General features: G+C 41.5%; 1 protein-coding gene across 1 annotated transcript in view; it reads right to left on the bottom strand.

Moving 5' to 3' along the window:
• Positions 1-21,024, bottom strand: part of LOC122401699 (adenylate cyclase type 6-like) — a 77,856-nt gene that overhangs the window by 10,475 nt on the left and 46,357 nt on the right. Inside the window, exons 8-22 of the mRNA XM_043404006.1 lie at positions 14,025-14,146; positions 13,572-13,664; positions 13,207-13,353; positions 11,395-11,553; positions 10,257-10,504; positions 9,529-9,692; positions 8,803-8,900; positions 8,216-8,300; positions 7,715-7,831; positions 6,736-6,864; positions 6,131-6,369; positions 5,790-5,928; positions 5,032-5,251; positions 4,303-4,451; positions 2,903-3,010 (exon numbers count right to left, since the gene is read on the bottom strand). Coding sequence (XP_043259941.1) covers positions 2,903-3,010; positions 4,303-4,451; positions 5,032-5,251; positions 5,790-5,928; positions 6,131-6,369; positions 6,736-6,864; positions 7,715-7,831; positions 8,216-8,300; positions 8,803-8,900; positions 9,529-9,692; positions 10,257-10,504; positions 11,395-11,553; positions 13,207-13,353; positions 13,572-13,664; positions 14,025-14,146 — 2,217 coding nt within the window. The remainder of the gene's footprint in view (positions 1-2,902; positions 3,011-4,302; positions 4,452-5,031; positions 5,252-5,789; positions 5,929-6,130; positions 6,370-6,735; positions 6,865-7,714; positions 7,832-8,215; positions 8,301-8,802; positions 8,901-9,528; positions 9,693-10,256; positions 10,505-11,394; positions 11,554-13,206; positions 13,354-13,571; positions 13,665-14,024; positions 14,147-21,024) is intronic.

The following is a 21,024-nucleotide window of genomic DNA, read 5'->3' as shown; positions in this document are numbered from 1 at the left end:
CACAATAGTATACAGGATATTAATTCGTTAAAGTTGTCGTAACGTTGTTAACTGTTTCGAACGTTCGAAACCAGGCGAAATAATATTCCAGAGCCCCTCGTCGAGCAACAAATATAATTTGCCTGACGTTGATGGACATTCATTTTTAAAACCTAGTCCACGTTATTCCACTGTTCTTCTTTCAAATCTAGTGAGAATTATTAATAGTAAAAAGTATAACAACAATGACAAAAATAATAATTCGTGCAATCATCAAGTGAACTGCCAAAATTTAGGGTAGTCCAGTTATCGGTCGAAGAATTATACTCGAGTGCTAAAAAATGTTATTTCGCTGAGCTTCGATACGATTCGCGGTAAAACAGCGACGATCTCACGGGGAAATCGTTCGTTCGTCATTGACTATCGGGAAAATTCGCATTATCCGGCGTATAAATCGCGTGGCTGTGTACATTTTGGCTGCTTGTTTCTCGAGACACCGCGTGCGTAAATATTTACACGATATCGAAGGGTGCCTCTTCGTGAAATTTCTACTCGAACTTGATTCGTTCGTATACGACCGCCATGAAGCTCTGCAGGCAGCGTATAACAACAGCATAATTGCGTACACGCCGTATATATGCAACACACACGCACACGCTCGCACAAACACACTTGTATCAGTTCAGAGATCGAGGCCCTCCGAGCGACAAGAACTACGTTCAGAGAAAGAACGAAATATACGAAACAACAATCGATAAAATCGAAAGACTCATTCGTAAATGAGAAATAATTCTGCTATCAACGAATATATACTGGAATCGATGCGTCCAATAATTTTTTATTGGGCAAATTAGGTTGATCTTTTAAAAATCAAGAGACATTGCAAACTAAACTCTTGGCGCTCGAAGGGCACCGTGCTCGCTGTCGCACGATCTACGCAATTTGATTCTGTCGATAGATTCTTCGTTTACCGGTAACAGATTATATTACAGAGTGTTGCAAAACCATTTTTCCACTTAAATATTGAAAGATTATAGATGAATCTTTTTACGCGCGATAACAGAAACATTCGTTTATTGACATTTTCGATCAGTAAGTTACAAAAACGGAAATTGTAAAAATAGTGAGTCCTCTTTGGCGTTCCATAGACCGAAGTCGAACTCTTGCTTCGTTCGATTCTTCAATTACACGTCGTCCGTCACGGTATCGGTAGAAACTTGACGTGGTCCCGTTCCCTTTAAATTAAATAGCACAGTACGCAAAGAGAAAAATAAGTCTAAGACTCGGCCACGGTTTCGTTGTATCGAGCTTCTCTCGTTACGATTACTCTCTCAGAGAACTCCATTTATTGACTAGAAACGACGCAGACACGCTGGAATCGTAAAACGAACAGCGATACGAATCATTCAATGATCTTTGGTGTAAAATTATATTTCTGTTGGAAAAAATTTAAACTTCCACCATCTATCTTTCTTTATCTGGAAACAAAGGACTATTTCCGAGGAGACGATTATAATTTCTTAAAAAATAATTTTGAGGAAATAGATTAGAATCGTTTGTCAAATATAAATATACGACGAATGAAATCGTCTTGTTGTTCGTTTGAAGAGATTTTTTTAGCGGCGTGTCGATGGTTCGCGATCGTACAGAGTCGAGAATAATAAGCAAACATCTAATCACACTCATTGTACGTACGTGTACCGAGATATGGCTTAAGTACAAGATAACTTTCTCAAGATATGGAAGAAAATTTGAGCTCCGTTTCGCAAGACACTCCGTTCACGTTATTTACCGTTCGGTTAAACTTACCACTACGTAATTTGTCCGTTTATGTGCCGGAGATCGATTGAGCCGTTTCACAGAGACGATAATTGAGTTCCGAGGATTCAATCGAGAAAGAAAAATACTACTCGAATTCGCAATATTTTTCCTTCGTTCTAGGGTCGTTTTCCTTTTTCCAAATGTCGGATATTTTATGGATCTTCTTTTGGTTCGGAATTAAATCGACCTATTGACTCGTACATTAATTAGAAGAATCGTTGATTCTTGTTCCACTGATCTTAAAGAACAGGGGATCGGAGTCAGTTAAGCGACAGACTCGTCGATCAAAATATCTCTTCGATGTATGGACCATTCAGAAAGATGTCCAAGTATGGGAAATGGTAGAATTTAAGTTACTCGAAGTGTCAGAAAATACTTTAAAATTACTATCGGATCCTGATACTACGCAGATTAGTTTCGTTAAACTCGAAACTGCCTTCAAAAATAGGACATTATTTCTTTGCTTCTCTTATAAATATAATTCTTTTAGGCTTCTATCGTTCGATCGAACGCGATCCTCCCTGACAGAGAACATATCAATGACAAAATATCTGTGACATTCGTTTGATAATGACTATTACGCCCCTAAAGGAAAGTCGTAAACGTCTGGATATATAGATCTTAGCTTTCCCAGTGGTATTACTTTTAAAATATCCTCTAACGCTCATCGTTTTCGTAAACTCCTACATTCTTTCCTCAAATTACAATTGACATTCGCTTCCTCGACTTTCGAAATCTTATAACACTTTCTCCCTCATTTTGTAACAAAACTCTCGACCCGTACTCTGTAAAATTTCACTAATCGTTCGTCGGACAGCACTTCCGCTGACTACTCGGCCATTTCTTTCGCGAATCGAGTCCTCGATTTCCTCGAAAACGTCCCTCACACGACAACGTTGCTCGACGACACAGGCTTGTCCGTGTTGTTGGTGTAGTTATTAGAGTTCGTTTTAGCGTCTACGTTGCCCAGAGCTTTCGACGGATCTCTGGGACCGTCCAGGAAGTACGTCACCATGCTGCCCTTGCCTTTGACCTGAATGCTACCACGACAGGTAACCGGATATCCTTTCGCGATCAGAATATCGCGAACCTCCTGGGTGACCTGAATCCCGTCCAAGACACCCGTCGACTCCATTCTCGAGGCCACGTTTACCGCGTTACCCCAAATGTCGTACTGCGGCTTTCTGGCGCCTATTACCCCTGCCACGACCTGCATCAAAACAGATTCAACCAAAATTCTGAAGTTTCTCCTATCGATGCACAGTGACGAGACCAATCGAACAACGTACCCGACTCTTCAGATTAGTCTACATCGAATTTTTGGCGGTTAATATATTATTAGTTATCAAGAAATTCTGCTTTGGTAGGCGAATACCAGTTTTGTCCTGTCTGCAACAGCATGGTTTTACCCGGTGCAGAAAAATCGTTCATCCACTACGAATACACGAGACGTATGGGTATGCATTTATAATACGTATCGTGCGGCTAAGAAATCGCACCTTTTATGCATCACGCGTTTCGTGCATTTGTAGTCATGGAACGATATTTCCAACGTCGGGTGTACAAGTATGCTATTTCAAGAGAAAGAAAAACTGGTCCCCGTAGTACGAACGCAAGCGCCTACGTAAGATAAATTCTTTAAGGGGGATTCCCGTGTGACGGCTCTGGAAATATTTCGTTTTTATGAATTTTTTTGTAAAACTATTATTCAACAATTTTATCTTGAAAGCGACTGGTAGTTGATTTCCATGCGAGTACCCTACTTTGAGGTCCTCGTCGAGCTCGAAAGTTCGCCCAAAGTATCATTCGTCTTGAAATTACCCTCTTTGAAACTTGCAAATCATTTCCTGGAGTCTCCTTCGTGTGAAGTACAAATGTTTGAAGGGGTTTAAGTAGGATTTGAAGCTTGATTGAACGCGAAGAGCTTTGTAGATAAGTTTATGGAGGTCTAAAAGATTATACGATCTTACGCGTGTGTATTTACTAATGATTTCGCGTGTAGGCTTTCTTCTATCGTCGTTAGATGGCTGCATGTGTGCAATGTAGTGTAAGGTGGCGCCATACGCCGGAATGTGGCATAATTTTAACCTACATTTAACCGAAACTTTTGCAAATATCTCCGAGAGTAAACGACTTTCGTACGAATAAGAAAAATTTCTCAAAATAAAAATCCTTCTTGTATAATTACCAATTTTACTTAAAATAGTTAAACATTTCTTCTATTTTGCCTAATAAGAATAAATAAATATTTATTCATTGCATATTGGAAACAAATTAGTGGACGCTTGTGGACTATATACGTTTTAATCAATAGATTAATAAAAACGTTTCATTATTTTCTTCCAATTGATTAGCACTGAAATAATGTGTGATATTACCGTGACATACTCGTCCCTGTTAATCATTTCATCGTAACGAATTCGTGGTTTATTCAGTCTTCATTCAGACACGAAAGAACGTTTCACGAACATTGTAAGTTAGTTCAAAATTGATTGACGTTACCGGTCCAATATTGATGCCCACACGCAACCGGAAGTTGTTAAAGCTGTGTTCATTAACGGAGGCCAGCTGTTCACGTATCCTGAGCGCATAGTCGGCCATAGCAGTCACGTGCTTGTAATCTTTCATGTCGCAGGTGCTCTTCATCAGACCTGAGGAAAAGAGGAATACCCTCGTGAAAATACCTGCTAGCCATAAATACCGTTTGCACGTCGACGTTCGCGTTTTTTACCCCAACGTTTCAGAACTCTAGCAGTACACGCTCTAATTTGTCTTCGAAACGAATGAAATCTTGCTGATAAATATTTTTAAAGACGAAACTTTTATACGATCGTCGTTCACGTGAAAGTTGTTAAAAAGCAGGGACATTTTCATTAATTCTACGTTATTTTAATAACGGAAGAGTAGAGACTCGTTTTATTAGATTTCAAATTGCCCAGATACAATGGTCTGTTTTCTCTAGGGAATTTTTTGCGCGGAAAAAATTCTACGTCGTCTCTATTTCAGTGGTTTAAAGCGTCGGGGGATGGACAATGTATAACTTTTCGCAAAGTTACGCGAATAAACGGTGGAACTGCGGTGTTTGCCGGCGAACGCGTGCGCGGCAGTTTGTGGAAAAATGTTAAACGGTAGGAAAAAACGACGAAGCGAATTTTAATCAACGTCGCGATTCGGCCGCGTGTAATTGCAAAGCATCGCTGGGGGAAAAATTAGGAGAAAAGCGTTGCTCACCGGATGCAGCCATGTACGTGGCACCGGTGCTCTTAATTTTCTCGATGTAGTTGTACTGTTCCTCGGCGAGCAGCTGATCGAAATCGGCGATGATCTCGTTGAGAAGTCTGAGACACTCGGCGCCCTCGTTGTTCGCCTCGAGTTCCACGTAAAACTCCGAGAAGTTCGGTATCGAGGCAAACATTATGCAAACGAAGTCGCATTGCTCGTGATACAGCTCCTGCAAGCGGCCATTTTATACGAAACGTCGTTGGACGGAATAAAAATACGCTTCGAAACGAGTCCCCGGTCGATAAACAATATTCTCGAGTATTTACAGAAAATCAGCAAAACTGCAGAGACGCGGCGTCGAAATTAATAATTTGCACACGTCTGTATTAATGTGTAGTTAAATATTCAAATATGGAGTGGCCGTATGGCAACGGCGAGGATAGCTAAATGCGCGTGAACTAGTTGGGACGAAATGCTGACAATAACTAGAACTACAAACGGTTAATTCATGAGAAGCGAATTATAGTAATTCCCTCTTTCAAATGACAATTATCGCGGTGCATTCAAGTAACGAAATCATCCCTACCATTATTTATGTTCCGTCCGAGCGCGGTAACAGGATCGCGTTTCGTCGGTAAATGACAATATAAATTTTTATATTCTTCATTACATACTAATTACAGTTTTATCAACGGTAGTTTCTAACCGTTATAGTTGGTCGTTTTAATATTCGAACGGTATAATTTCAACTTATTTATTTTCCTTACGTCCGAATTGACAGTAGACAGGAAGTGAGCCGCCACGTGTTCCGGAAGTATGTTCGCCAATAGTTTCTGGTTATAGGCCTTCAGGTGCTCCATTTCCTCCTTCTCTTCCGTGGCTTGGAGCTTCCACAAAAAATCCAATCTGCGTTCATTCAGAAAAATATATTTAAATCTGTTTCGGGGCTTCCATTGTTCGACGAAATTCGACTCGTTCGTAGTTATTTTAAAAACGAAAGGAAGATTGTTAATTAAAATTCGAATCGATAAAATGTCGAAATTTTCTTCGGGTACAAGTAATAGAATAGTGCAAGAATCTTGGATCGTATTGGTCGAGGATAATTCACCTGTAGGTCGCCTCAGTGTGTTGCGAATGGGCGACCAGGCAGGCCATAAAGAAAACCACCAAAACGCCCGCCAGCCATCTTCCAGTCAGTTCGACGTCCCTCTCGTGCAACGCCTCGTAAATACTGATGCCTAGGTAGGAAGCCACCACCAGACTGAGTATAGCCACTTTGAACACCGACGTCAGAATCTGGTAGACCGCACAGGTTATCATCACCAGCATCACAAGCACCGGGAAAAGCTGCAAGCACCATCGTCCAAAGTAATTAACTGCTCCTCGCTGAGATCAGAATCTTCGTTGACAACGACACTTCGGTTCCAATCTTTGATCAAACGTCGCCGAAGGTGGAAGATCCCTCTTCACCTTTGCGTCAATAACGACTTATCGTCAAACAAGGAATCTAGTCCGTTATGGCTCTACGATTTCACCTGGATACCGTGTAATACGAAGTTTGGATAACAGCGACGTAGAAATTGCACGATCTCTGTCCGACGTAGACAATTAACCAAGACTTATAAGCTGATTCGACGCAAGTCTGGCAAATTTGATTTAACGCCAGCGACCATCGGAGTTCAGAATGGGAATCGATCATGTCTAGGAACTTACGTCAGCGAAGACAGTGTAGTAGCAAACGTCGTCAGGCGTGTCGATGCTCTGGAACGTCACGCTCGAATTATCCAGCCATTCCGAGATGGACGTGCCGTTGCTGCAGACACGCACGCTCTCCAACGTGATCTATAATTAGAGGAAAAAGACAGACGAAGACGAATCGCTTTGTTTCTTGCTAGAGTCGATCGATGGATCCTGATCATCGGGGACTTAATTAATCGCGTGGCGCCGTCAGAGTGCACGAACTTTATCGATCGGAGCACCGACATAGCGGTGATAGATAGCGGCCATGGTTATCATCCATTAATTCTCTGCTCCACTGCGGTGATTAGTGAGATCTCTTGTCGAAAATTGAGGTAGTAATACGTCATACGAAGACAGAGTCGAGTCTTGATCTATTCGCATCGTGGTAGCGTTATTCACGCAGTTATTCAAGTTCGAAGTCCACTGAATCTACCACGATGACCCACGATCGATCGTGACTGATCCAAGATAATTTAATGGCGACCCACGTGTTTTAAAGACCGACTCGATTCATTCTTTGGCATTCTTATTCCTTTTCAGCGAACGACCCGACGTGATTAATGGACGTCATTTTTATTCTATTTTACGGAATGGCGCGACGTGATTAATCACTGAATTTCATCGGCGAACTTTATTACTGTATATGCAGCCGCCTGCGCGGATAGAATCGTCGCATGTCGTGTCGGTATGACTTTAACGCCGTTTTTTCACCAAGCTTCTTTTTCCGAACTGACGGCAGTTAAAAACTCCGACAATGACGAATCAATCTTCGTGAAATTTTGTGCGCGTACAACGTGTATTTATCGAACGTTCGAGTTAGAATTTTAAATTTCACTTGGTGGAGATAGCGTTTATTCAGTTTGGGCCCCAATGAGAAATACATTTTTAATTTCGTTCGAACCGTGAGTTACCGTATTTGAAAATTGCATAACAAGCTCCAATTATGACTTACCAGAGGACTTAGAGCCGTGATGAAAGTCAGGAACACGACGCACGTGGCCAGTATTTGCGCCACGCCGCGGTTTTCAAAAACGTGCACCGCGAAATCTCGAAGGGATTTAGGTACCTTCTGAAAAATAAAATATCGTTCTTCGTTATTATCCATGGTTGCAATTCATGGAGACGGGTCGGTTGTCTTCGTTACGCAACGAACTAATTAGTTTGCCGAAAATTCTATTATCAATCGGCCGTAAGCGTTGCTTTGCTGTTAAGCGATCTTCGGACAAAGGCACACAGCACTGTCTAGTGCACGATGAGTGAATCGATGATTTCACCAGTGACCTGGAATCCAGCCACGAATTCAAGGTTAAGAGGAAGTGGCAAGATTCCAAAGAGCCTTGCAATCGATCCAGTCGCGCTGGAAATTGCTCAAAATACGTAGATTTCGTGTACAAGTTGGCCCGAATCAGCGCCACGTTTTCCAGATAAGAAACGAAGTAACTAACATACTCACCGCGTTTTTTTCCGCCAATAGGATTCCATTGATCGAAGCGATCAGCAGCGTACTCACTGCTATGCACGTGTAGAAGTATATGCTCCTGTAAAAGTGATTTCACGCATTCTATGGTTCAAACCGAAGTCGAGAAAATTTTATTCACGAATAACGCATAACGAATAACGATTTCAAATTTATTCGTAAATTAGACTTTGTTCGACTAGATGTCAGTTTAGGAAGATCGTTAATGGATTTTGATTTACATTAGAAACTGAATAAATCTAAACTTCTTATTCGTTTATTCGTTATTCATGAATCAAATTTGCTCCACTCTGGTCTTAAGTACGATAGAAAATATCTACTTTAGCTTGTAGAACTGAATTGATAATACTAGTATAGTTGATTTGTATTTGATTTGAAAGATCATTTTGTTAAAGTTATGTTATAGAGGCAGAAGCTTAATTTTAACGTATTCGGAGGTTAATCGAGTTTCCAGGATCCAAGCTAATTGACATACACATAGTTTGAAGTGAATCGCAGTTTTGAAAGAGAAAAGAAGACTAGTTGATTTAGAGAATAGAGTTTATTTGGACTGGCTCGTTTACCCGTACAGAGTGATTGCTATGGCAATCACGACCACCATGTAGACGAAACCGGAACACACGAAGTATGCTGATAGCATTCTGTCCCTTTCGCGAGAATACTGCAACAAAATCGTTAAAGCGTTTTCTTCTTTAACGCACTTGTATTACATGGAAAATTGAAAGCTCGGAGGGAAATTATTTGTTGTCGATTTTAGCTCGAAAATATTTGCTACGGATAAAAGAAATTTACATTTGTCAGTACGGCCACAAACTCTTGTTTATTATATTTTTAAATTCGATTTTGTTACCAGGAGAGCTGAATATTAATCTTATTGTGGCGGAAAATTCCAATTTGACAAATAAAATGGTGACCTAAATTTTACTTGCAAACTTCGATCACCAAATTTATTAGTAGAATCAATAGAGATGAATGAATGAGATGTATGAAAGAATAAATTTTTTGTAAATAATTCGAACAATTTTCTAAACTATCACGCTTTAGAACTAGTATCGTAAATAGAATTAAAGAGCCTTAATATTACATAGCTTTCGTTTCGATATATCATTTTAAGCTTATGGCAGTTGCCACCCGAAGGGCTTTTATTAATAGTTATAGGGGCACCACGAGCATAAGATATAAATAATACACTGCGTTATAAGCAGTGCCAATACACATTGTAAATATGCGAGCACTTTTAAAACCAATTTGCCAGCTTTGCGGTTAGTTCTATACAATGATCAGTGTACCTTCTCTTCAACGTCGGGTCTGCGAAATGTTAGGATAAAAGGCGTACAATATTCCGCTCTCAGCCGATCTATGCTTCTGGCATCGATCGCTCGCATCAGGTACTCGTTCACCTCGTCGTCAGGATCCTTTTTGCTCTCAGTGGTTTCTCCAAAGCCCAACCTATCGTCAAATAGGTAAAACAGCCCAAATAGAATTATGGAAGGTCCAATATTTTTCACCATACTTATAATAGAAATTCCTGGTGGTCGCTATACGCATACGAGTCCATTAAGTTCCTATCTAATTGTCAGGGAAACCACGTAGAGTTTATTCATATTAAACTAAATTTTAGACAAATAATTTCTTGTCCTACTTTCTCGATCGTAAAAAGAAATTTTATCAGAAAATAGTAGCGAAATAGGGATCGGCTCTCGTGTTTGACATGCTTGTGTTACTGTTTTACGTTTCCCGTCGGCGCTCCTGTTTCTAAAGAAACGGTAATTGCAAGGATAAAACAGAGAGCCATCGCTGGAGCGGGGAACGTGGTCCAACAGAAGGGTACAATATCAAACGTAAACATATCGAAGGTACTAAAACACGTCTCAGTTCCGACGCCGCTGCTTCGAGAATCAATACTCATCGAGAAGTACCGTTCCCTCGGCAAATCGACCTTAATTGTGAAGCATTGCTCCTATCGCTAGCTGGATCTCCCATAACTACCAAAAGGACGACAAAGCGATCGCTTACTTGGTCTGTTTACCGTGTTGCGATCCGTGTCCCATCACCCTCATCTCCTTGGACACGTTCCCGTTCGCTGGCAGACCTTTTCTCAACCCGGACGACGGTATACTTCCCTTGAACGCGTCCCCGGGGACGATCAGGTACGTTTTGATATTGTTCTCCTTGAGGTACGCGTTCCTTTCGCCCCCGTTGCCCTCCTCCACCTCGTAGTAACCGCCCAGGCAATCCAGCGTCTCTTTCGTGATGTGGACTCGTCTGCGTTAGGGGAATAATCGCACGGTAAACGTCGGACGCCACGTCGAAAGTAATTGGACGTTTAATTATCGACCGTCGAGACGATTCCCAGTCCGGTGAGTTCGCGGCGAATCGCTCTCGATAGGAATATTTGCTCGAATATTCCGGTCGTTGCATTCATTTTCCAAAATATTCGAGGCAACAAGAGCGATAGAACTTTTAATTAAAGATGAATGAAAATAACAAACCATCACGATTGCGTTTGGTGGAGCAAATACGATAAATTTTCGACGACTCTGTCACACAAACTTGTATCTCACCAATATCAGGAATTATGTTTGCTTCGGAATAAACATGGCGCCGCAAGAAAAACTCTAATGGCGTCGAGACGCAAGATCTTCGTAGCTAGTTGGCGCCTAACAAACATGGCGACTACGACGATTGAAAATTCTGTCGTTCTTGTTGGACGGGTTTAGGATGCAACGCTGCTAGTAGAATCTGAATGTTTGCGATTCGTTTGTTATCTCTTTTAAAGCCGAATAACTCGACGTAAGTATCTCGCGGTAAGTTCCTCCGAGTATCTGAAGTTTTCTACGACGAAATGGAACGGACGATGAATATTTACGAATGCGATTCAACGTCCGAGGAGAGTTTCCAGAGAGGATCTCTATTTTCCCGACGTAAGTTTCAAATTTAAATCGGGGGATGATATTGCTTGTAAATCCTGTACTTTGGCCGCTATTACAAAGCGAAGGGACGTTTCTCTTGTACGCTCGAGAAGGAGCTAGGAAAACAAAATAAGAAAGCTCGTGCGGTCTCGTGTGACTCGTCGTTTCGTATTATAGCTTTCCTTCGTTTTTCTTCTCTCTGTTTGCGCGAGCCTTCGCTGAAAATGTTCCTCCGAAACTCACCCTGGTATTCCGCCGCTTTCCATGTAGTTCGCCAGGGTAACGTCGTTGCTCCAAACGTCGAATTGCCATTTTCGTAGTCCCAGCACCCCGCAGTGGACTCTTCCGGTGTGTATGCCCACTCTCATGTTCACGTTCACCGCCCCCACTTCTCGATACAATCTGAAAAAACCATCGACTATCGCGGGAATAACTGTTGCGATTATATTTTAACCCTGCGGAGGTCGCGATCGTAAAAACTTCTCAACGAGTCACGGGCCTTTTCGAGATGCTACCATTCAAAAGTTTGGGAAGCAATCGCGTTACAGACATTTTCTTACAGTTAACAGTAAACCTACCGACGCTTCGTGTATACCCATTTCTACCATAACCGGTCTAATGACCAATCTTTCTTTTTCTCTTTCACGAGGCAACGTACTCCTAATTTTTGCATTGTATCTAGAAAAAATTGTGCTTTGAATTTTGTTCGTCAGATACCTCTCTCTATATTCAATAATTTCACTCTAAATGTGCATACTTAGTACTCTAACATCATACAGAAAATGAACAACCTACGCCGAAATTTTTTAATTTTCATCGGATAGAAGAGAAAATGCAATTGGAAACGAATTTTGTTTTAAATCGATACCGTAGTTAATTCCGGAGAAATCAATTATTTATGACAAAATGCTGACTATTAATTATGCAAAAGTCCTGTATACAAATTTAAATTCTTTTTCAATTAAATATTTTATAATAGAGTTTTATCCTATATCGATCCTATAATCGGTAGGAATTGCTGAAACTTCCTTGGGTGAATAGAGTCAAAGTAAATTTCAAAAGAAACATACAAGACAGTATAAATGATAATAGTTGTTATGCACATCAGATAGAGGATGAAATGCCCTTTAAAATGAGTGGTAATTTCAAGTCGATAGCGTAATTAGTTCCGGAGATATAACGATTTTTGTTTCAAGTCGATAACGTGGCTAGTTCCGGTGATATAAGGGTACGAAGCGTTTGTTTACCTCGCCACATCAATGGACTTTCACTAAGGCCTTGGCAAGGTCGTTGACCGCACGTGCTCGTAGTAAATAGTAAATATATCACTCGGTCACAACTCACGTGCGAAAGAAAAAGGACCGACGCGTAAGACAGAGAGACAGAGATAGTGGAGTTTTAAAAATTACACTTTCATATAAATTACGATATCTCCAAAATGGAAAGTCGGATCGACATAAAACAAAAATCATTTTAAAGGAGAAGCCTTGCCACTTCTAACAATGGCTCAATTATGAATAAAACTCTAGTAGCTTCGGAACTGCACGCATCTAAAGTTTAACTATTTTTAATACGCATTGTTAAGCCAATCGAAACTGAACATTCTCTCCTTTAATTTTTGCTATATATTTCTTATTTGCATTAGAAGTTAACCAGAATTTGATATTAAATTTCGTCCGGTTTTTTACAAAAAATCGTTCGACCGGTTGTGGTAGGCAAGACAGACTACATATTTTTTACAGAAAACAAAGAATAAGAATAAAAGTGAATGTTGAGAAAATTCATTGTACGTATATTATAAGAAAAGTCGTATGTTAGAGATTCTAAACGAAATTTTAAAAACGGTCGTTTGATCGATCGTGGTAGGTTTAGGGTTGAAATACCTACAAGAAATAATAAACTTAAATTTTTTATCAACTTCTTAAAATATTCTGTGTGTACCCCAAAGATCGAATACCTAATAAACGTAGAAACGATAAAAATATTGATAGAGTGGCCGAAGCAGAACGATTTGAAAGGTCGGTTTCGACGGGAAATTAGTTTAACGGAACTCACGTGATCGCGCTGATCATGTCCAAGCCCATTTCGACGCAGCATCGCGCGTGATCTGGCCTGGGCTCCGGCAGCCCAGAAACGCAATAATAACAGTCCCCTAGCAATTTAATCCTGAGGCAATGATGTTCAGCCGCCAGCGTATCGAACCTGTGAAAAAGCAGAGAGTCCTTCTAAAGAAGTTTGCAGAAACATGGCTTTCAAACGAATTTCCACAGTTTTATAGAGTTCTGAAAGAATTTGTTGCGTCATGAAAAGATTAGTCCCCTGGATCATCTAGTTTAAAACCAGGACGTAATCGATACCCAGACGATAGCGATATTTTATTAAACGATTCTAAATATCTTCTTGTCGATAGACTCTCTTACCAAGCAAACAGTTTGTTCAGCAATCTGACCACCTCCTCCGCCGTGCATTGGTCCGATAGCGACGTGAATCCGCAAATGTCCGCGAACAGGATGCTGTAAAATATTCTCGCGTTAGATTCTTCGAGACCGTGTCGGTCCTGTAATTAAGTCACGCTGTTAATTGGAATTCGTTGGCGCGCGTCGTGTGACTTAACGATCCACGAGTGGCAGACGCGCCACTGTAACGCGTGATAGACGCGTGTATGACCCTGATGCATAATGGGGACGAATATATCATAGCCCACTGGACAGAATACACACAGTATCGTTTCTAATTATTCATTGGTTTCGTTGCTCTCAGATGCAAGAGTTTCCCGCGCAAACTCTGAACGCGTAAAGTGTCTCGGAACTTCCGGCCAAAGGGGTACTATTTTGGGTACTTTTTTAATTGGCTTGTATTTCCTCAATCCTCACCTGACGTTCTCGTGCCTCTGAATGTAAATGTTGTGAAACATCTTGTCCTTCGGTTTGCCAGCGATGTCGGCTTTTATCTCCATGGCTACGTGTCTGGGCAACACGCTCAGTAGAAGTCGTTCCTGAAAAAAATCAACGAAAGTCCGCCGTTACACGCTAAAGGGAACACGGAACGCAATTTGCTCGTATCGTATGGGATTCGGTGGTTGCTGTCAAGCATGCTCGTGGGGCATATGATTTCGTGGCGTCGGGTACCAGGCGAGAAATTGCCATCTAAAACGTTTCCCGTGCTCGTTTCGGGGCCTCTGGCCGAACTATTTTTAGTTAACCAAGCTCGTCCGTGTATGAATTTCAAATTCACGGGGGAAAAAGTGTCGCGGCTGCGAGAAACTTGCAAATGAGGTCTTATAATCACCGACTCGGAAGTCACTTTTACGAGTAGTTTATTTATTTATACTTTCCATGCATCCTGGAAACTCTCCATAAAATCGTTAAAATTCCTTCCCGAAAGCGCGCGTGAAAGTTTTCAACTTTAAGACGTTTTTACTGTTCGACGTTTCGAAGTTTCACGGGAACGTCGCTTGGGTCGATTTAATTTTCTAAGTTACGAGAATGTTGAATCGTTACCGAGAACGTGCTCTGAATCTACATGGGCGATGGTCGAATTTCCAGTTTCGTTGAGATTCTGAATGTCTGTAATTTAACTTCGCGGGACAGCAACCAGTACGTCCGACAGGTTGATCTGTCAGTGTTGTCAGACACGACCGTTGAATCTCGAGTGGTATTTCTGCTATCCCGTTAATTACTAGCGTTACGCTAATTGTTCACGATTCCCCTGGTGAACGTTTAGATCGCCTGGCGGGGGGAATGTTTAGTCAATGGAGTCGTTTCACGGATCTTCCGCTTTGTTTACAGTGAGAACTCGGACTTTCCATGCGTCGACTGTCAAACTTCAAATTAGTCGTGGTACTTACTTGTGCAATGCTCGAAGTTTATTCGTATGCCAGAGCTAGGAACACGCCTTCCAGATATTACAGTGCAATGGATTATTAATGATTAATTAATTAGTAATTACAAATGCAATGCTTATCCCCTGGATTGCAGATAGTATCCAGGGGTCGGCGAAGTTCATCCACTCTTCGCCCGTACGTTGCCCGACATAAAGTGCCGATATAAAAGTCGTCAAACAGTTCTCGAGGGAAATGAATAAGGAACCTCGGTTTCCCCGTTCTCCCGTATCAACGAAGTATTCGTGGGATTCATTTGTCGATGGCAATGCGAGAGAAGCCTGAATATCCCGATCAGACGATCCGGGCGAGCACTTCATTAATAAAAAAAAAAGAGAACAAGAAAAAAACGAGCAGCTGATTTTATTATTTCCCAGCAGACGGGATTGAGAAAGGCTTTGCCGCGAATGGGTAGCTTTAATTTCGTTTCAGGGAAATTCCATGGCGAGCGAACAAAATTTAATTCTGTTAAGGAAACCGTAATTCAGTTCCGTCCGTGAAAACAGGGGGGAAATTGATTTTCTAATTTACCAGTGGTCGGCCACGGCTGTCTTTGCGTTCCGTGGCTGACGGGAAACGGTTCCTCTGTCGCAAGCGACTTCAGGAATTATGCATCGCCGGTGGATTTCGTGTCTGGCAAGTTTAGACGCCGCGATCCGACGCGAACGGTAATGGATCGAGCAGCATTTCAACGGTACTTATTAGCCACCCCGGATGGCTTATCGGCCTCGGTAAGAGTAAATGCATTAGACAGCATCGCGACGACCGGGGCCACGGAATACAGATGTCTCGTATCATCTTGGTTCATGCAACATGAAAGACGACGTCGATGATGCCGCTGAAATATTAATCCGCCGACGCGTACGCGTCTTACATCGAGATTCCGTCTTGCGCCTCGGGAACGCGCGTGGATATCAATTTTACAGGCGCACCGCGCACCGTCGTGTCGCCGACAGCAAGAAAATTTCAGATACGCGAGCTAAAGTGAAGCAAACGCTTGAATCGCGACTTTGGAAGTGACGGAAGCCAAGCTTAACGTACATACGACGATAAGCGTTCGCGTTTAACCCCATGTTGCTCGCATCATGTCGACCAAAGAACGAAATATTGTGGTTATTTGGTATATTATTCTTCGATTTATAGTGTCAAATACGGAAAAATATGTGTCTTTTTGGGCCTGAGAGTAGAATCACAAACGAGGTATACAATAAGTGTCGAGAACACATTTCTGACCTCACATTTTAAGGGTATGTCTATTCGCCAAAAGTGATTGCAATTGCAAAAATTTCTCCACCTATCCCTCGTCGATTTTTTTTAAAAATTCGTTTTTGATTTTTAATAAATTTCTCTGATGCTGTACGGGAATGTTGTTTCATACTTTTTTTTGTAGATATTCATGGGTTCTACTTCAAAAATAAATTTCAATGAAATACATTCACTTGTGGCATCGCCTCCCATGCTCGCCACCAGAGGGATCGCGCTCTCACAAGCGCTCGATCGACTCCTCCGTTGCTATGTGTATAATCCTCGACCGACTTCCCAATATCCTAGTCGTCTAAGGCAAAGCCTGCTCGAAAGCCTTACTAACGTGTCCACTAGCAGGCCAGTTCCTTTCCTTTTTTGCCCTCCTACAAATTTCCCGAGATCCTAACCGTAACGAAGCAGCGCCACACACTATTGTAGGTGACCATTAGAATCAACTATTTCTACCTTTGCCTCTTTCAACCCCTCCCATAGTAAATTCACATATATTTACGCACACGCTACAGCTGTCTGCCCATCAATATTAATTCAGCGAATAGTTTCTCATCTGACCACCATCCATGAGAAGAGTACTCTAAAAGCACGTTCGAATTTTCAGGTCGGTATGGCAGTCAGACTGGGTCACGAAAGTCCATAAGGTGTAAGGTCTACTCGTATATTTCGTTTGTAGTAGAATTCCTTTGTCGGACGAGAAAGCTTCGCGTTTCGCATTTCGCTCCACTCGTCTCTCACATGTTTGCTACGTTCTGTTTATAATCCATCTAGCAGCAGGTTTCTCTGTAGAAGTGTTCGGGCGCGTAGCGATTATTGAATACACTCACAGTTACACTGTCTAATCAGCAGGCATAATCCTATATTGTTCATAAACGCGTGAAACGCATTGGCGTTTATATAGGTTGCGTCTATCGTGCCGTTCGAGTTATTATTGTTTCGTCCGTAATACCGCCAACAATCATACCAACCGACAAAAGAGATATTTACAGGTTTGAAAATTATTAATTGTGCAGAATAAAATAAGCTATCCACAATGAAGAACCACGTTTCGTTGGTCTCGAAGCTTTTTTAAATAATTTCAGTTTTGAAGACACTAGTCTAGATTTGATATGGGAACAGCTCGTACCAAGCCTGGTCTCTTAATCCCCACACGTTTTCGATCGGATTAATGTCAGACGAGGTTCCTGGCTACTTTAATCTAGGGATACTCACGTCTTCCAGCGTCTTCGCTGACTTGCTGTCGCGAATGGCCGCATTATCGTGCACGAACACTCGATTGGTAGCTTTTAAACGACGGAAACAAAGCTCTGTATAATCGAATCGCTAAGTAATTTAAAAGAATTCACTACTGGCGAGGCCAAGCCGCTAGTGAAAATGATTTCGTGCTACCCATTTACAGTATTTAAAGAAAAACGGTTCTTAATGACAGTGATCTATTCACGTATTTAATCTGGATCATCCGGTTACATTGTAGTAATTCGATGTGACATTGCAGCGCGGTCAATTTGTCCAAAAACCGCTGAAAGCGACCGAAATCATTACAAATTACGAGTCATCACTGAGATCAAAGAGCGACCTTGTTTTGGACAGCGAGCCATACATTGAATCCATCCTGTTGCTGACCGTTTCAATAGAAAAGGGTCGAATTGTAGGTGCTAGTTCAAACGTTAAACATTATAAGAACGATAATGTCACAACTGTTCTATATGTATAATTGCCGCTGCGTCGGCTTCAGTTTCCTCTGAACCTACGCTAACTCGTTTGCGGTTCTTGGCTGTGGTTAGCGCGTGTTTATGCGGATGTTGAACACACGCCAAGACGCATTCGCGGTTTAATGCGGATCGTTCCGCGTTTCCCCGCCTGGAATTTTCACCGCGTTGAAAAAAGAAATCGAAAGAGTACGGTTTTAATGAGACAAGTACTGAACGTACGTTCACGATAAATGTGAAAACTTTGTCCTCGCTGTTAGAAGGATCTTAGAACTAATGACTAACGCTCGAAAAAGATACAGAGATAAAATTACATGGTTATAAGAAATGTTTGAAGAACAGGATGGTGGACAAGGCCGACGAAGACGTTGCACCGGATGTGAAGCTCGAGGAATTAAGAGTCGTGGATCTCAATTCAGGAGACGTTCGGACGATGAGGATAAGTTAGGAAGAGGAGGAGGATATAGTCTCGAGGTTGATGAATAAGCAGCTTGGACAGTGGCCGATCATTATCGTAGCAGGTCACGGTATTCCCGATTAAAGCGCACAATGGACCTGGTCGCGGGCGAAACGCTCCCTGGAATTATAAGCGATGGCTGATACGCCGCTATCTTTAATAGGCTTCCGGCGGTTCCTAACAATTATTTTGCATGGCTGCTGAAAATAAAGCGGCGGGTTAACAGCCTAGGAAATTGGATGTCTAATATTATACTTGGGAGTCTCGCGTGTTTTTCTCTTCCCCCCCCGAATAAATTCTCTATACGGTTTATTAGATATTTTCGTTCGCCTTTTGTTTCGGAGTTACGGCCTTTCATCGGAGTCCCTTCGATAGATTTACACGGCGGAGCACGTTAATTGCATTTCGCGAGATGGCAGAAGTTGAAAACGCGACCTAGATTCAACTCTTTGTGGTCGTATTTGCCCCCGTCGAGGGTGGTCTATTTAAATCGACCCGAATATCTTCGAAACTATCGACGACATTGGAACTTGTCTCGAACAAAAGCTGGATCGTTTGGTGATTATTTGGTAAAACATTAAGGAAGATAAATGTATAGTATCAACGAAGGGCTCTAAATTGTCAAGGGATACCCTGACTAATTGAAGTCGAGGCCGTAGAGGGAAATAAAAATGTTTCTGTTGGAAACTATTTATCGAGGCTCGTTTACGAGGTGTTTTCAGTTTACTCTGCTAAAACACGACGATTTAACGCGCGAATGTAGAATTTTTCCCAAGCAGCTGTTTTGCAAATGGACGCCGTTAACTTCTCGGTCGACGCTAGGATTTGTTGCAGAGGGAGAGAGTGCTCAATCTATTTGCCAGAGGTCCAGTTTGCTCAACTTGAATGAACGTTCCGTGCTGGTGTTTGCGAAATCTCGATGTGCAGCGTCTGTTTCCCCTTCTCCTGCTTGATGTTTCTCTGACGTGAAAATTGCGATGAAATAATTTTGTCGCAGCTGCGGGCTTTTAACGAGAATCGTTCCCTTTTGTAAAAATCCAAACATACGTTTTTATATCTTAGTCGCCTCTGTTGAAATTCGTTTGATTTCGTACCTGAACGTCGAAAGTTACGCCATTTTTATCGTACGACGAAGGTTTTTTATTAGTGAAATTTTGTAAGGTGCTCTCCTAGGTAATTTACATTTAGTAGAATTATAGGTCCTTTTTCTCAGGTAGAAAGTATTACAGTTAGTTTCTAACATGGAGTTCGCGGGCGTTCCAGCGTGAGTTTGAAGTATAAAGAAAAGCGTGCACAGCGTCGAAGATTAAAACCGTGTGAAATAATTTTGATATTTTCAAAGGTATAGTTTCCCGTCAGTTTTCCTCCCGCTGAACTTTGTTATGGTAATTCGCGAAGGAAAAACATGCTTTCGATGCAAAGAATTTTATGAAATGTGAACGCGGTAAAGGATGCCTGCGTAAAATAGAAAACGCGAGGGGAAATTGAAATTAGCTCGCAGAACGACGTGAAAAATGAGAGGATAGCGTGACATTCGACCCAGAAAAATTGCTTTCGCTTCTAAATAAAGGAAGCACGATTGAAATAATGCCTCGAACGTTTCAAAAGAAATAGTTGAAACGTTTAAACGAAACGAAAATAGTTAAGTCTGTATTTTTTATTTTTAACGTTTGCGAATTGATTTGTAATACGTTGATATCGATCTGTATTCATCAGGGATAAAAATGTAAATAGAAATGGTAAAGCACGGGAATAAAAAATTTTGATTTTATTATCAAAGTGAAGGTTCGCTAAAAATTGTTTACAGAACGTCGCGTCTGTTTTGAGCGACGCGCGTATTGTTTACAGACGAGTCGACCGTTGCGTCGCGATTAAACGTTTATTTACTCGGGAATAAACAGAAACAAACGAAACAAAAATGACTAGAGCTTTCAAAAAATTCTGGCCGTAACTTCAACGCGAAAACGGTGAAAATTTGACGATATTCACGCTCGATCGTTTCGTATGCCCGCGTGAAAACTTCCAAATTGGGAAGTCGATGTTCGTAACGCGTTTAACTTGAAAGTTTCATCGGCATCGACGAAACAACCTAACGAAATTGACGTTATTATAGTTCGTACGGCTTTCCCTTTACTCGCTAGCGGGTTAATTAATGAGGTTCGATAATTATTTATGGCATAATCATGAGGCACGTGTACGAAACTGTCCGCAAAATGTTGCCGTATTACGGATAACATTTTGGCGTGTTTCTGTGCAATTAAAACTGTAACTATTACTCGATCACAACAGAAAATCTGCACGTTCGAAGCTTTAAAACTAAATTAAAAATTGGAGATCAAACTTCTTTCTGCTAATACATAATTTTATACTTTGTTCACGACGTTCTTGGGCCTCAGAAAAGGAAGGCTTACGAAACGAACAGAATTTTTGCCATTGTGATGGTTGTTCTTTTACAAAACAAATTGTTTTGATGCCTCTGGAAGTAGGTTGATGTCGGTAATTCCAGTGTTAATGGAGGCTGTCGTCTAGGGATACGCGCGTACGGCGTCGTTGGTTTTTAGGTCGAAGGG

The sequence above is a fragment of the Colletes gigas genome, unplaced genomic scaffold, assembly GCF_013123115.1.
Source record: "Colletes gigas isolate AHSC1104 unplaced genomic scaffold, ASM1312311v1 Colletes_gigas_Sc00027, whole genome shotgun sequence".
NCBI lineage: Eukaryota > Metazoa > Arthropoda > Insecta > Hymenoptera > Colletidae > Colletes > Colletes gigas.
Note: the sequence above shows the minus strand (reverse complement) of the source record. Positions and strands in the feature narration are given on the sequence as shown.